General features: G+C 37.0%; 1 protein-coding gene across 1 annotated transcript in view; it reads right to left on the bottom strand.

The window, feature by feature from the left end:
- Positions 1-17,463, bottom strand: part of dysc (whirlin protein dyschronic) — a 108,189-nt gene that overhangs the window by 43,341 nt on the left and 47,385 nt on the right. Inside the window, 2 exon segments of the mRNA XM_069109165.1 lie at positions 750-1,073; positions 15,798-15,928. Of these exon segments, the coding sequence (XP_068965266.1) occupies positions 750-1,073; positions 15,798-15,928 (455 nt within the window).

The following is a 17,463-nucleotide window of genomic DNA, read 5'->3' as shown; positions in this document are numbered from 1 at the left end:
TGAAGCATCATTCCGATCCACTTTCGTCATCGAAGTGCTTGCCGGCGCCGCGCCATTCTAACTCAACGAACTAATTAATTCTTCGTGACATTGAATTACGTAACGAACTAATTGATACCGTTCGTTATTCATGAACGTCCTGTTACGTCTATCGTATTTAATCGTAACCGCTTTTCTACGGACTGATTGTCTCAATATCGATAGCGAACGAATTACGTATTCATCTATAGGAATTATCGATATAAAAAATTACCGTGTGCTTTCTTCTGCTAATTAATTAAACACAACTATTCTGAAGACTTGCGAGTTTCAAGTTATTTTATCGAACCTTCTCTTGATTTTTCACTTGTCGCGCCAATTATAATTATCGTAACAATTTTAAAGGATCCTTGCTAAACCTATAATTCAGCAAATACTAAATATTAAATTTTTAACTTATTTTATCCTGTTTCCATTGTCTTAATTATTATAAAAATCTTTCTTTCTACTTTAGAAACGTATAACTTTTAAGTAACTTTGCCCTGTCTCACTTCCAAACACCTTAACAATCTTTTAAACTACCTACTCTAAAAAATTCCAACTTTGTTACTTCATTCGCAGTATCAGCACGGAAGGGAATAGAAAAAGGAAAAACTTTTCAATTTTATCACCGAGAAAATGGTCTGCTGACACATCGAAAAACTAAGTCTAATAAAAATACAGCGAATCCATGGCATCGAAGGAAGAAATAAAATCTGAGATACTCTTACCAAGAGTCCAGCTCGGTCAGCTACGCTGTCCTTGTCGACCCCGGTCACATAAATCCCAAGGCCGTACTCAAGGCCACCCCTGATCATCAAACCAAGGGACTGACCGGGTTCGATGCAGAGCTCGACCTTCCTCGTCCTTGGACCATACCTCGAGTCTCGAGGTGGATAAAGCGGAGGTGGTGATGTTGGACGACCTTGACGGTCGATCCAGCTGCAGGACTGCTGGCGACCGGAAGAAGACCACACCGGATGGCCACCTCTACATCGGGGATCCAACGCTGGCCCCCGCACTGTCATACTCAAGGTCCTGCATGATTTCAGCATCTGCAATTAAAATTGCGAGTTTATTAAATTTTGATAGAACACTATATAAATTTTCCGATTTTTCTGTTATTTTAATTGTACACTTTAATCATATTTCTATTATATTAATTTCATTTTAATTTCCGTATATTTAAGCAAATTTCATTGTAAATTTTAGTGCACAAAACATGTAGCTAAATGTAAAAATTATCGTGAACGAAGATGGCTGTTAGATTATCTGGGTGCGACAGGTTCCGCGGAAGAGTATTCACAAAGAGTGTGGGAACGTTTTGAAAATCGGTGGAAAATGGGTTAACGTAGGGTGCGGATGGGCTGAAGTGGAGATTGGGTTAACGTGTGGAGCAGATGGGCTTAAAGTGGTGCTGGAAGAAATGGCGAGCTTGCAAATGACAAGAAGATCGAATTTGAGATTTTCGGAAATTAATATTTTCATGGAATTTGAAAGTTGAAGACATCGAAACAGGAGAAAGCCCCAAAATTGAAAACGAAGAGACGAAAAATTATAAAATATGTATGTAGAGTATAAGGGACAAGAAACATAAAAGATAAAATATGCAGTCCTTGTAGTGTAAAAGAGGTACAGAAAGGTGAAAAGGAATAATCGTAACAGTAGAAAAAGTCGAAAATGCCTACGAAGGAAATTCTTCGGGGATAAAAAAAGAAGAAAAATCCCACAGAAAAAAGATGTGAGCTTTTAAAAAACTGAGAGCAGAAATATAAAAATCCCAAAACGGAAAAGAGAGCGGCGGATCTAAAAAGGAATACAAAAATTAAATAAAGGCGTATCAGAAAAAGTAAGGTAAAAAAGTAAAGTTAAAAGAATCTCTCAATGCTTAAAATTGACATCAAAGGTAAAATAATTTATATCCCAGTTTCAATGAATTTATTTAACCACATCCATATATGAATTTGTTCCCTCTAACTGAGAAACTTTATTTAAACTGCTGTACGAAAGCGTCGTTTACGAGCCTGCTATACACTAGCTTCGAATTAAATGGAAAATTGAGGCAGGTTATTAATTCCTCCATAAAACGTAATGCCATCAAGGATAATTAACCTCTATTATTGGCCACTCTATTGAGTTCTTATTGACCCCCGGCTACCGAGCTGCATTTATCTTGCAGCTGACAAAGACTCTCTCGTGTTGTGTAAGTATAAACGTACAGCTGAAAAAAGTGACATAGTAAAATCGGTCACTGATTCAAATTTGCAATTTTCCATGACCGTGACAACTACTTAGACACGTATTGAGGTCCATAAGAATTTCGAAACCTCGTTCAGGGACATACGATATCAACTGAGAACTACTTTTTCCTTTGTAATATAGTAATATAGATATAGTAAGAGAATCAATTTTGAAATAGTTTTGCAGACCATTGTATATCGTTCAAATGCATATATTAACATACGCGGCACGCTTAACATGCAAAATGAAGTTCCATACCTAACAGACGTATTATTTAAACGAGGTTATTGCACTTGATCGAATAAATAGAAACATCGGAGAACTTAGACCATCCTTTGGTCATCATTCAAGCTTCGTGACGGCACTGTTATGCAAAAGAGCCTACGAACACGCATCAAGCAGGAGAAGATTCCTCGCTGACGATCTCAGAATAGATCGCTTATACGTGTTGTGCCTCAACGAACTGAAAGAAATCATTGTTCGTGAAGGGTTTCTTCCGAGGCTACCTTGGCAAGTGAAACAGCCAACAATCGGCGTGTGTACCGCGTCAAAGAGGAACAAACGATTTCTATCCCGTTCTCCAGCGAGGATAAAAGCTACGATACTATCGTTGGCATACGATCCTTTGTAGAATTTCCGAAAGATCGCGTCAGCTACGCATACGTGTAACAAAGAGATCGAGTGTTCTCGATCGCGTTTTTGTCAGCCGTTTGAAGCTCCCAAAAAAGAACTGATTTTGCTATGTTTAATCTTCCTGTGATCTTCAAATTTTTATATTTTCATCTTTCTGCGTTATTCTTTTTTTTTTGCTTGTTTTCAATCAGAATTTATTTTCCTGTGAAAAATTTTACAGAAAATTTTTTAGGTTTGAAAAAAGAGAAAGAAGGTATGTAAAATCTGTTATTAATATGCGCGATTGCTCGTTTTATTTTTATACTAAAAATTTTCTTGAAACATTAACAACGAAATCGAAGCAGACATTAAAACTAAGATCGCAGTAAGGTTAATATTCTTCTTATTTTAATGTTTGAAGACAATCTTTATGGACAATAATTCTTTCATATTTTTCTCAAATTACAATAATTTATTCGGAATAGAAAAATAACATTGGGTCGGAAATGATCTGAAGGATATATTCTGGTTAAAATCTCTCATACTATGGAAAATAGAAAGAAAAATAGTAAAAGGGAAAGTAACATTACTATCTTACGTAGCGAAGAGATAGAAAAGAGTAAAAAATTTTGAAAAGAGGAGAATTTGTAGAGAGAACGAATTTATGAGGGATCAAACAAGAGTTTCGAAACGGATGATAGAATTAAAGTCGAAGAAGAACATGTAAAAGGAATAAGGTTGGAGCAAATTCAGATCTTCAGCGGAGTCTACAACCTTGGCGCGAATTAAATCAAACTGAAGAGAGAGAATTCCTCACAGAAAGATATACGCTTCGCGTATTAACAAGATCCAGTCGATCTTCAACGAGAATTTTTGCCGAATACGAAATGGTGCTTGAGTCGTTTGATTAACAGTAAAAATAGAAACCTATAATTGTACCTAAATATACGATTCTAGTTGAAATGGTATAATGAAAAAGGATAAGTATATTATAATATTATGTTGAGAAAACATGTTGGTCAACGTGGTTTCTATGCGGTTCATATAATCCACGTTAAACTTATTTTTGGATAGAGAGAGTAGCTTTTTGTATCGATTTAAAAATATTTTAATACGTAAAGTCACGGAGATTTCCATTTGAAGCTTGCCGATTATTCCTTAAAAAAGTAGAGTCACTTTAAATTAATTGTCAGTGACATTTTTAAAAATATTTCTGTGAGTTTCGTAATGCACCACTCCGAATTATATGGAAAAATCTGTGCGATTCCACCATCGATTGGATAGTACTTCTTGTAAGTATGTATGGAGCTCAAAACATCAATCGTTATCGCTTGCCTACAATTCAGTTTACGACCTCGCTATACGTTTCTTTGCTCTGGGTTTGGGCTATAGATTATAGGCCTGTTCTCATGTCAAAAAAGGATAGAAGGAACAATTCGACAAGCATTTGTCGAGGGAAACACGCGTCCGAAGAAAATTGGCACGTGTAAGGTCATGAAGAAGTAGACGGTGCGTTCGACGGTGACGCCACTTGGTAGCTAGGATATCGATCTCCTGGCACTTCGTGACGTCACATCCTGCCTATCCTTGACCCAGCCCGAATCACGTCCTTAGGATTCCATGCTTCTGGCCCACGAAGATGCAATTTTGTCGTATCTATGCAAGGCATGTACTTGCGTCAATGTTCTTCCGCCTCCTTCATCACGGAGGACCCATCGAGAACGCGTGGAACTTTTCCGATGAGGCCGCATAAATTACTCTGTCCAAGTTGTTGGAATTACAACGCGATTCATCACGCCACAAAAATTAAGCTAATGGCATGCTTTTCGCAAAGCAAAATATTTGGTTGAGAACGTGAAACGTTTGTCGTTGAAGAAGAGTAACAATATCGATGGACTTTAGACAAAAGCTTCCATTTAAGCTTCCTGGACTGTTCCGCAATAATTTTACTAACAAACAATAGTATTTATGTAAAATATACATAGATTTCAATTTTGTGAAAATCTACAAATAATGAGAATTTATGGAAGTCTTCAAGTTTTATAAATACCTATAAGTGAAATCTGGCGACAGAATTGATCGAGCAATCCAATAATTCATCCGAAAACTGTAAATCGATGACTAGTTCGTTGCCGGATATTCAAATCGTGGTATTTCGTATGAGTATTAATTGAAGTGATTGTGAGAGATTTTCACTAGAAAGCTACAGATGAAATGTGGTTTGACTACAAAGAAGACAGAGGCTACAAAAGAGAGAATTTTTTTTTACTTCCAAATCAATGGTATTATTCTAGCTATTTCCTCGTAAAATCGTGCAACGGTCCATGACTCTGTTGCGATAAACGCAGAACGGAAATCGTGTTTCGCGTGTGCATGAACGATTAAAAAGCCTCACAGATTCTTATCCTTAATAAACCTGGTGGAACTTTCGTACGTGATATTGGCTGAAAATACACAACTACTGTTTGCGTTTTTTACAAAACGCACGATAGACATATTTATAGAATTGTTATATGGGAAACGAGGAACTGCTGATTCATCCGTTGCAATAATCGATGCATAACAAAATGGATATTAAATAGACCATATCTGTAACTAATCGTATCTGGACTATAATCACAACATAACGATTATTGCATATCGTATTTATTATACAGTACTTATTGTAATATTCCATGGATGAAATAAATTTATGTTTAAATTCCATTTGTTTAATTAATTTTATAGAAATGCGAATTTGCATAAATATTCGAAGTCTAATATAAATAATATAGCAATGTATAATCAGAACGCCGAGCAAGCAACGATTAAGTAGAATATACGCGTCCTGGTCAGCCCTCCTTCGTAAAAACATTACACAATATACACATAACTATCCGCACCAGTGCTTTTGCATAATGGTTTTTACTTAGCTTACTTTTCTCTCTGTCTGGGTGGGTTTTTATAAACGAAATTTCACTTACTTCCCGAACAGCTAAAAAGCTGAAATTTTAATTCTTGCATCAGCACCACTTTAGAAAAATGTCGCTGTTTACGGGTCAAGTTTTAGATTTTCAACATGTCATATAATATAACATATAATAAAATATATATAAAATATAATATATCATATACTTTTGCATATATAATAACAAAAAATGATTAGTGAAAAATCCATGCGACTTTTAGAATTTGTCATGTACATGTATGTGTGATACACAGAGGAAAATAACGTTTTTAATGAAGCATTATTAACTAATTGAATGTTATTATATTATTAGACCTCATATTAGTTTAGTTTCAAAGTTATCAGAATTTTAACATTTTCAAAAACTGATGTCTTTAATACATCGCAAAGTTAATGCAACGAGTCCACCAGATTTTTATTTTTAATAATATGAGTTCAACAATTGAACGGTACCTTATTGTATGATTATCGCGTGTGTTCAACATATACAGGTTTTCCTATGCACTATTATTATACTGAATTTCTTAATGATACCTGGTGAAGAATATTATTTTTCTTCTTTTGACATTTTTAAACAAAAACCATCTTTTTCCATTTTTTTTTTTTAATTTCCTTCAAGCTATCAACGATCCACAGTCTTTAGCAGCGTAATAAATCAGACGTACAACTAGCCAGCTATGCAACACTAATTATTTCACTTTCATTGGCGTTAAACACGCCAAGATTCGTCGGAAAATGAGACCACACAGCTACGCGTAAATTACGAGGCCATTCAGAAGCTTCCGCGAAGGTTTACAGCCCGCGTATTGCCAAGCAAATTTCATGGTCGTCGTCCGTCTTCTGGGACGAGGGCCAATTAAATAAATAATTCATGAGGTCGAAGAGCAAGCGGGAAATCGTCCAGCCAAGTCGGCTGAAACTCTTTATCGCGTCCTGGCCAGGACTATTTCCTTTCGACGACGTCATATACGTCATATAATCCTTTTCGACCAAGTATCACGTGCACATCCCTGTTCATAAATATTAGGAAACTTATGAAGACTTAAGTAAATCCGAAGGATCAGCAGGAAATTATTAAAGCTTCTAAATAAGTTATTTCATTCGAAGTATATTGAACATTATAATAACAATCACATCAGTTCGATATAACAAAATTAATTCTCTTCTTGTCTACGTATGTGTCTTTCCATCACCATTTTGATTATTTTTATATTCATATTATTGCTTGTTATTTAACTCCATACGTGTTGTAGATAATTTTACGGTACAAATTTAGATTTTGAATAGACTTTGTAATGGCTGACTAGGACGTGTATATTCTACTGAATCGATACACGTTCGACTTTCTAATTATATTGCTATGTTATGATATATAGCTGTTTATCTAATTTACTTTCAAATCTTCCATTAATATTTAGATTAGAATCCTATAAAGAGCAAAACATAATTACTAGAATTTGATGTATTACTATGATTCTATCAAGTACGTTTAACAATCTTCGATCGTAATCCTGTGTAAATATAAAATTCTCATCGATCAATCGTTTTCTTGGTACTTTAGATTAATTGCTTCGTATGAAACTGGTAGATGTATTAATACTAATTAATGAAATTAATATTAAAATTTACGTATATTTCATCCTCGTGAGGACGCCACTCGAGTTCCGTCGACAAATCGGGAAGTTGTTCTGATAGTCGTGGGACCGACTATCGGTCTGGTCACTTTCGTGATTCCCGGCGATACTTCTCGATCAATTTCGCTCGAGATAAGCGACCTCGGTCGACGTAGGGGATGGACTACAGACGAGTAAACAAGTTTGGCGACGTCTATTGGGTGGACACCATCGACGATTGATTTCTGCTTTCCTTGTTTAGGCATTGGATAGATTTTCGGTATAACACCTACATTGCTGATTGTCTAATCAATCTAATCAATGAAAGTCTTTTCATTATACAGAGTGTTTTGTTTATCTTGGTTAATACCTCAATTACTCTTGTTACTGCAAGGAATTGTATTAGGACAAAGTTGATTCAATAGTAGAGAGGATCGATATCACCGCGTTATTCGAATACTTCTTGGCTAAACGTTCTTTCGTACATGAAGTTTAATAGCCACGCTGGAGTCGAATTTTTCACATTTCGATGATCTTCACCCGAACGCTCGTAAGTTAAGTCGTTACGAAGGAATTGAGTTACCGCGCCATTGGAGCCGGAAAGTGTTACTTTATCGCGGCTTCGAGGCACGTGGATCAAAGGAATTCTTTGAAAGTATTGCAGTACTATCACGTACATTCACGCGCAAACAGAAAACGCAACACACCATGTAACGAAGCTCTGTCCGTGAATTTTTAACCGTTATTCACAAATTTTGTCAATATACGCTATAAAAATTTACACAGAACTCACGATGCTCGTATGGTAACTTTATTTTACTCGGAAAGATCGATAAGTATGAATTCTCGATATTTATGAAAGCTCATTCTTGTCGGCGTTGCTCCAAGCGTTCTCGCGATTTAACTTCCGCTTTCTGGGTTAAGAGTTCCTTAAACAGCTAGCTGTATTACTCTTCGCCGATGACAAGATATTTTTTTACGACTTGCAATCAGCGTAAAAATATGGAAGAACGCCGATGTACGTGTGGAATAATGGGTTGGTGGAAGCTCGCGGCGGAAATGACGCCAATCCTCCGCAACAAAATCGGCTCGTAACGCACATTTCCATGACAATCGGCATTTAGCTAGGCACAGATAAAAGATTCGATCACTTTCGCGAATTCTCAAGCGATCTTTGTGGGTCAAGTATTTTCTGCAATAGGTATAAAGGGAGACGAATTTATGGCTGCGTATTCACAGTTTCTCCTGGCGATGAAAATTCATGTTTGTTCAACCTTTTTCCGACAATTTCAGATAAAAGTAGTTCTCGGTTATTTATGCTTGCCTTATAGATAATCTAAATGTCGAGCATTAAAACTCGAACTACTTAGGCTGGTTTTTACTTCCATCGCTACTTTTACTGTCGTAGAAAACCCACGATTATCAAGTGCGATAGTGTTCACAGAAATGTAAGTTAGAGATAAGAGTACAGGAAAACGAAAAAAAGCAATAAGGATTCGGAAATAAAATTACGCTAAAGGAATTCTAAAAACTAACGTATATAATAATTCTAATCTTTTAGAACACTCATTTATCTTTCCTTTAATCTCAAAACTTCTCAGCATATCCTATTATTTTGGAGTACTACGCAATTTTAAATTGTTATTTGTCACTTGTGATACTCTTTACAACATCTGTTGGATAAAGAACAAACATGGGCTTTAATTAATAAATTAGTATTAACACTTCTGCATGCTCTGTGTATTTACGTGTATGTTACAGAAAAAAGATAATAATATGAAAGCGCTTAAATATTAAAAAATTCCCCAAAATAAATCCTTCTTCGCGTTAGAGGAAATATCAAGCACTGAGAAAGAGACATCAAGAAAAAATAAAAATAACAATATACTTATCAAACGGTGAAAAAGGTGGGCTATAAAAAAATTCCGTTAAAGTATAAACCCAATCGTCTAGAGCAGGATCTGAAAATAATTATCGATCCGGCGTGGATGCGGCGGAGTCAAAAAGGAGTCGGCTTTTTCCGGAAATAGAAAAGGACAGGTTGATACACAGTGGCGATGATAACAAGAACCCGAAGAGATATGGAGCGGGGAGCAATTTCACATCGATCTATCGTTATTCGTGTGCGAGTATTCCCATAAACGTACATTCGATGAAACGAGTACGCCTTTTCTTACCAGAATTCCGGCAACGACGGGATTCTGAGGCAGCTTCCGCGGTAGCCTCGTGAATTATGTAGGGAGAAAATAAATGACGGGGATTCTTGCCGGAGGGCGCCAGGGCGCCTGGCGCCGAGACGACGACCGAGGAGTCGAGACAGAGACGTTAGGAGAAAAAAATCGGACAGCGCGCGGGCTGAAGGGTAATGGTGATTTCAGGCGTTCGTGAGTGGAAAGCGTGAATTCGTTGTCATTTTTTTCTTTTCGACCATTTTTCTTCGGCTTTTGTGGCTCAATTCTTGAATGATTGAGACACTTATTGCAAAAAGCTAAAGAAGTTGTAAACCGTAATATGTTGATAAGATTGTTTCGGTGAACTGAGCAACTCTATTCAGAAGATACAAACATCTTGAATTTACATTAGTCTTTATGATTATTTGTGCTTATTGTAATAAATCAATTTATAGAAATAAATCACTCGTTTTTTGAAAAATTGAACACTACTGTAGCGTTATTCTGTTAGCCCTAAAAATTATTGTATAGTCGTTAAGATTTAATATAATTGGTATATCTGTGTAGAAAGCGTAATTCAAATTACTCTTATTAAAATAATCGTCAGTTTTCATTCATAGCAGATTTCACTAAGTGATGGTAAAATCAAATAGACTTTATCCCTTAAAAGCCTGGATTGCGTGGTGGCACAGCTACTGTCTGACCTTTGACAGACTTTTCTACTGGCGCCGTAGTCTTATAAGAGAGAAAAGGCCGCGAGACAATAAAGCGAGATTAAGTGTGGCATTTCAAGCTAATACTATCCAAATTGATAACATGTTTTTACTTTATATTGGCATATCTTTTTTTATAACCAAATGTCAGAATCTTCGAACGCAGTATCAAATATTATAATTCTGATACATTTCCGGTATTCTTACTCGCATTATATTTATTTTAAACTACTGGAAAGTATGCACTCGTGCTTTTATAGAAATAAAAATATGATTACATTAGATACCCGTTTATTTCCATTCCATCATTTTGATTATAATTATTTATGCATAATTTATTTGAGTATTGTAGATCTATGTACAATTTATGTAGTGTTTATGTAAAAATGAAATGTTTAATATTTCCTCTGAGAAACTTTCCAATCAACATCAGCTATTTATAACCGCGCTATCACGTCACGAGCTCTGTCCGTCGGCGAAATTTGAAGCAACCGTGTCTGAACAGCATTAGAGCGGCTTCGTTTAATGGCACGGTAATTCCCCAAAAAGTCTATTACATCCGTAGTACAGTTCAGAAGTTCCATCTCGCGGTTCGGAATTCCACGTCGCCCTAATGAACTCTGTGGAAAAACGCGCCATAAATCTGGCAAACTTTTCGCGCGCTGTCCACGCTTCTTGCTCCTGCCGCGCCTATCGACCATTACGAAATAACAAGCCACGGCCACCGTTACGGTTTACGACGAGCCACTGCAATTTAATCCGTAGCTCGTTCGAGCGTTTATGTTCGATCGATGTCAGACAAGAAGCAGACCGGAGCCGGATGTCGGTCTCCGGGAGACAGCCTTTCGAAATAGCAAACAATTCCGGAACACCGTTCATATCACGACGAGTTTTATCGAGAATATCACGACGAGTTTTATCCTTTTCAGGAAGATCTCCTTAAAATACTAGTTTGATCGATTTATTTTACGACAACACTCATTAGGTCTTTTCTTTCTTTTCTTTTTTCTTTTTTGAATTTTTTATGGATTTTTACCAAAGATGAAAAGAAGAATAAAAATAGATTCTAAATAGAGATTTATTTTACTTACTAAATATTACAAGTGTTGCACTTTGGACATTTCGTATTTCCAATATCTGAATATCCTTTTCACTTTTTAAATATTGAGTAATCATTTGTTAACGTACGTATACAGGGTGGTTGGTAACTGGTGGTACAAGCAGAAAGGGGGTGATTCTACACGAAAAAAGAAGTCGAAAATATAGAATAAAAATTCGTTTTTTTAATTTTTCCATCGAGACAACGATCTACAGTGAGATCCGTTATAACGAGACGTGATAAAGTGCACGCGTACCGAGCGAAAATTCAAAGTCGATTTTCTCGAAAACAAAGCCTCAAACGAAAAATTTTTATTCTATATTTTCGACTTCCTTTTTCGCGTAAAATCACCCCCTTTCCGCTTGTACCACCAGTTACCAACCACCCTGTATAATGCACAATTATTTTGATATTCACTTAAAGTGCTTGACATGTACCAGAATAAGATTAAGTTCCTGAATAAATATAAACATTCATAGTAACAATCGCAAACGAACGTGAGGAAAAACCACAAACGTATTCCAATTCTGGATAGAACGTTTGTATGCAAGCCGACACTGGAATTTGAGCAATAGGACAGTACAAAGTCCGGGGCGGAAATTGGAGCTCGATAGGTGGACCTTGAATCAACGAAACTTCGTTTTGATTACGAGAACGAATATGCGACACTGTTATCCAGTACGAGCAGTGCGAACACACCGGAAACTTAATCCGTGGATTGTCGAACTGGGTCAACCATTTGACCTATCGTAATCATTCAGGAATCGCGGCTCTTCCAATTTCCTGAAGTCATCTGGGTCAAGGTTGCGCCATCTTTTCACTAATTAGACAGTAATTTGTAAAAATACGTAATAAATAATTTTCTCCAAATCTTATCAAATATGTAATATATAGAAAAAGATAGAATAAATAGACTGTCGAAAACTCTACGGATTTTTTTTAACAACCCGAGAAAAATTGACTGAAGAAAGAGAGAGATCGTGCTTGTTTGTGATTTTGGAGATGTTAAATTGCAAAGAGCACCCTCAGGCAGTGAAGTTTACTTCTACGGATACTTTTCTGTAACTGGGATCTTGTTTATTCTACTAGATTTCTTTTTTTACGTGTTTCAATAGAACGAGGAGCGTAAGTTTCAAGGCCGCGAACTAGTAGAATCACCGATTCGTATCTCTCTCGAGATTGGTTTTCACAAACTTTTCAGAAATACAATAACTTCTTAACAGAGGGAGGAAAGAAGGACACCGATATCTTCTCTGGAAGCCAGAGTGAATTTGCGTACAGGCGATGGAATAAGTATCTGTGAGAAGCAGAGAAGTAACAGGCGATAGTTCTCTTGTTTCGAGCCGCGTTCAATTGGCGACTTAAACGGGTAGCTTTTCGGCAACTGAACATTTACGTTTTTGTCTTATTTTCTGTTGAGTTTTTATGTAACAAATAGTGTTTACTACGGTATTAACAATAGCTCTTTGTACAAGTTGAACCAGTTTTTAACTGCTATGTAACAAACGTAGAAAAATTATTCGTACGCGTGTACACGTTCGTATTTTTCACATACATATCCACTACTCTTATCAAATATAATTTTATCTAAAAAATTTAAACCATCCTTTGCCCATCACCATATGCTACGTAAATATATTTCCTTCCTAACAACTTTCCACCCTACAATAACAAAATAATTAACCATTCACTGCTCTGAACCATTAAATCACCAAAATTTTCTTTAAACCAAACAATATTCTATACTCGTTACAGCTATATCAAAGAAATATCGACGAACCGAGGCTACCAAGTAATTTGAATACATAATTCTCCGCTTCTAGCTAAGTCACTCTCGAGGGTGAAGATGCCTGTAACCCTGAAACAGGGTCGAATATATTATTTTTATTGTTCCCAAACAGCGAGATAGCCCGTGTCTAAAGTAGCCACACAGCATCGATAGAGGATAGGAGAACTTGGGCCATGTATTCGAAATTCCGAGGCGGTTTTCACCGAGGTATGTGCCTCTTCACCGAACCAGTCTGATACCCTGATGGGCCATTGTCGACGGGCTTTTGTCTAGAAACTCTGGAGCTACTACGAGAGTATGATGAGCTACCGGATCCAGAGATACCCATCAGAAGCGTTTACACCAGAGATTACTCGTGGCGTGGCTCCGAGCAACGCTTCTTTTCCATCCGGCCAGTCGATAGTACTCACCCTCCCTTCCGCCCATTTCTCTCATTTTTTCATGCTCGACACCGCGGAATTTCAGACCTCGACGATGGACAAAGAAAGAGAGAGAGAAAGAGAAACCTGGCGGTCCATCGAACAAAGTCATTGATCGAACCCGTCTCTCCTTTTGGATACATTTTTTTCAGAGGATCGTCAGGGAGCTTCGATTATCAAGCAAGCGCTCGAACCTTGCACAGGCGCTTCTATTGAGTCGTTCAATAAAATTGTCCCCTTTTACTCTCTGTTTTTTTTCTCTCTGCTTTTTATATATCAATGAGTAATTTATTTTCAAGGTATTCAAGGTTTTAGACATTTCTTTTACACAGGATTTACATTGTTATCTTCAAGGTTTGGTGGCAGTGTCATTTCTTTTTATGTTTCTTATGATTTGGGTACCTTCTGCATCGAGAAAGTTTTCGTTTCGTACAAAAGACCACGAATTTTGTTTCTGCTTTGTCGAGATAGATATCATGTAGAAAAATTTAGGAGGAACCCATTCGCTCATGTTAATAAACAAAATGAAAAATGCAGCAGTAACGAATTTTCAGATAAGCAGAAGATTTTTCAGAAGCAATCTACTTCTTTCATCTTAAAAGAAAACCTACAGAGCATTGCCAACCTTGATCTAATAATTTCATAGATGAAACAGCGATCGAACTCCAAGAAATGTTTACCACCGTTTCGGACGCTCGCTGTGTCGGCGCTTCTTATAAGAAGAATTCCTCGAAAATTACGATGTAAAATGTTTAAGCGATATTTCGAGCTAACGTTGGAAGCGGGCTAACCTCGTTTATAAAACACGGTAATATAGTTGAAAGTTTCACTATAATCCTTCGTGATCTCGGACGAGCTTCCAAGTTAAATTAAATAACGCGCTGGGTATCTTGCGCAATTTTTGCTCCTTCGATAAAGTCCGAACTGACAAGCGTTTATTTTAGGATTGGGTAGAATTGAACGTCGAAGTTGGAAGTTGGAAGTTGGAGTTCGATTTAAAGCAACGATTCGCAAAGTTGGAACTACTGTACGTATTCTTGATACGAAATTTGAAATTATGCAAGTCAGGCTGGAAAGAGATGGTATAGAAGCGCGGAGCTTATAGATGAGAAGTGACGAAGAACACTTGGAATAATTGAGAACAAAGATCAAAGATATCTGCAGTACTACACCGCCGGAAGCACTCTTTGGCATCAATCGAAACCGATTCAGACAAAACGAACTTTTAAAGAAGAAAGCGTTTCCTACTTTTGTCCGTTACTTTCTGGATATTTCTAGTATCTCGTTATGTTTATGCATTTTAAAGCGCATAATCTTCAAATTTTGATCTATTTCAAGGCTGGAATATCATTTTCTAGCCTTCCTTGTTTTTATCAATTGTGATTGAAATTTATTGGAAGATGAAAATGAGATGAAGGATATTTATATTCTAGAAAAGCGCTCGAACCGTTCCGTTCGTCAGATAACACTTATCGAAGGAAATCGTCTGCCCCAGCCCACATAATTTAGCTGAGAGCCAGGCTGGTATTTGCGATCGATGGGATGGCTCTTAAGGTCACTCATAAATACAAAACACCCACGATCGATTGCGCACCAATGGTTAGAATGATTTAACACTGATTTTTGCTCGTGATCAGGCACGTAGCCAACGAATCGTGTTTAGGGAAACGTTCCAAAATTCAAAGACTTCGGTACGGTATCGGTTCGTATGTGGTAGTCACTCTACATAGAGTCTGTAACGATTGTCAAATCAACGCCTACAATCTAAAGAAATAGAATTTCCATCGCACACATATCGACATAAGCAAATTTTTATCAAAGCGTACCACGGTAACTCAATCTGAAATTTCAATTCCAAGAATATCGATATCATCGATCATTGATCCAATCCTTGTCGCTTTTATAAAGATCGACGCCTAAATATAAAAATCGAAATCTCTGTGCGACAAAAATTTCCTTATGTTTGTCATAGAATATAACACATGAGATGACACAATGATAAAATACAACATTACAATGAGAACAACGATCGTTAAAATCTACTGTGATACGATCGGCGCATGCAATAGAATGAGCTGGAAACACGCGCCAGCGCGTGTATGTGTGTGTGATTTATCGTTACGTAAACCGGGTGATATTATGTTTCTGGTTTGGAAAATGAAAGTAGAAACTCACTTTGAGGGCCTCCTCGTGGGTCACCGCCCGGAAGGGTGTGCCGTTTACCTCCAAGATGGTGTCTCCTGGCCTGAGTCCAGCACGTTCGGCCACCGAACCCTCCTCCACCCTCGAAATGTAGACACCCACCCCTGAGAACAATTCACAGACTTTCCATCAGACCGGAAGCTGTCTGGCGACTGGTCCACGACCAGTGCACGCTATAACCTTCCACCCAGGGCGCGTTCTTTCCAACTTTTTTCCGTACGATCGTACTAAAAGTGCACCCGCGATTGAGAGAAATTTGATAGACACGTGGCGGCATTTAAAAACACTTAAATAAATTATTCTTCGATATCGCTCGAACAGTGAATGGAAAGAAGAGTGGCGTGGAAATTATTGATCTATCCAATCTCTTTTTCCTCCTTTTTCGATTTTTATTCGTCTTTTTTTATATAGGATAGAAATGTTGAACATAATAGTTATTATGACAGATCGGATATTTTGAATGAATTGTACCGACCTAACGTTTGTAATAATAGCGAACCATTTGCATGAGTTTAAATTGAATATTTAACACAATTACTAGTTAATCGCGCTAATCCTTGCACATAATCAACCACATGGAACGAATCTCTAGGAAATTCGCAACAAAATAAATTATCTCCAACTGGGTCGCAATCTATTAAACAGTTTAACGTCGAACGTGGAAACTTTTCCCGTAATACGGTTGAGGAATTCAATTGAAAAGTGGTACAAGTGTTTTCTATTCTGATGTGCTTTAACGCGCAATGTTTAACTTTATCATGCTAAAGATTTCCTCGCTTGTACTTTCTTTCTCTTATGCTTCTCGATCGACTCTTTCAAGCCAGTATAAACCAAGAAAAATTCGCGCGAACTGTCAATTATACTACAAATTTCATATCATTATTAAATGACAAAACAAAAGCAATCACATGCATAATGCAATTATTAATACTTATTTCCTATCAAAAAAAGAAATTGAAAATTCTTATTTTTCATATCTGATACCAGAAATACGAGAAACTCTAACGATAAAGAAACAATTATTTCTTAATCATTAATTCCAAATGTTTCGCTATTTTATTACACTGTTAGAAGGTTAATGCATTATTTCTATAAAATCGTTTTAAAATCGTACGAGGAATGCTTCGAATTCTTCAATCTTCAAATTGCGAGTAAAGGCACAAAAATTCCCATAAATAGCAAGCGAAACGCCGCAGAAACGACACGATGAAAATCGAAAAAGAAGAAAACAAGAAAAAGAGAATAGACGTAGAAGAAGAGACGTAGCCATAATCTCCTCGAGCCAAGACTGTATCATGAGCCGCTTTTGAGGCTCCATAAATCGCGGCTAGGGAAATTGATCCATTAGAATGCAAGAGGGTGGGCCGTTCGTGTAACATGACGAGGTAAAACTCCCATTTTTGATCGCAGCCACCGCCAACGTGTTACACCTCCTGCGAGTCTCTGATGAAAACGCGCCGTGGGCAGAAAATCGGGTTAGCTTCTTGTGTTGATAAGTGAAATAACATAAATAACGTAAAGGGAAGTTTGGTTGCTGCTCTCCTTAGTTAAAATGCTTTATCTAGCACTTTTATATTCTGAACTTCAGATATTTCAATATATTCTGAAAGATGAAAATTAGGTCTCGACTTATCTTCGC

Source organism: Bombus flavifrons, chromosome 3 (genome assembly GCF_040668555.2).
Source record: "Bombus flavifrons isolate JBK064 chromosome 3, iyBomFlav1_principal, whole genome shotgun sequence".
NCBI lineage: Eukaryota > Metazoa > Arthropoda > Insecta > Hymenoptera > Apidae > Bombus > Bombus flavifrons.
Note: the sequence above shows the minus strand (reverse complement) of the source record. Positions and strands in the feature narration are given on the sequence as shown.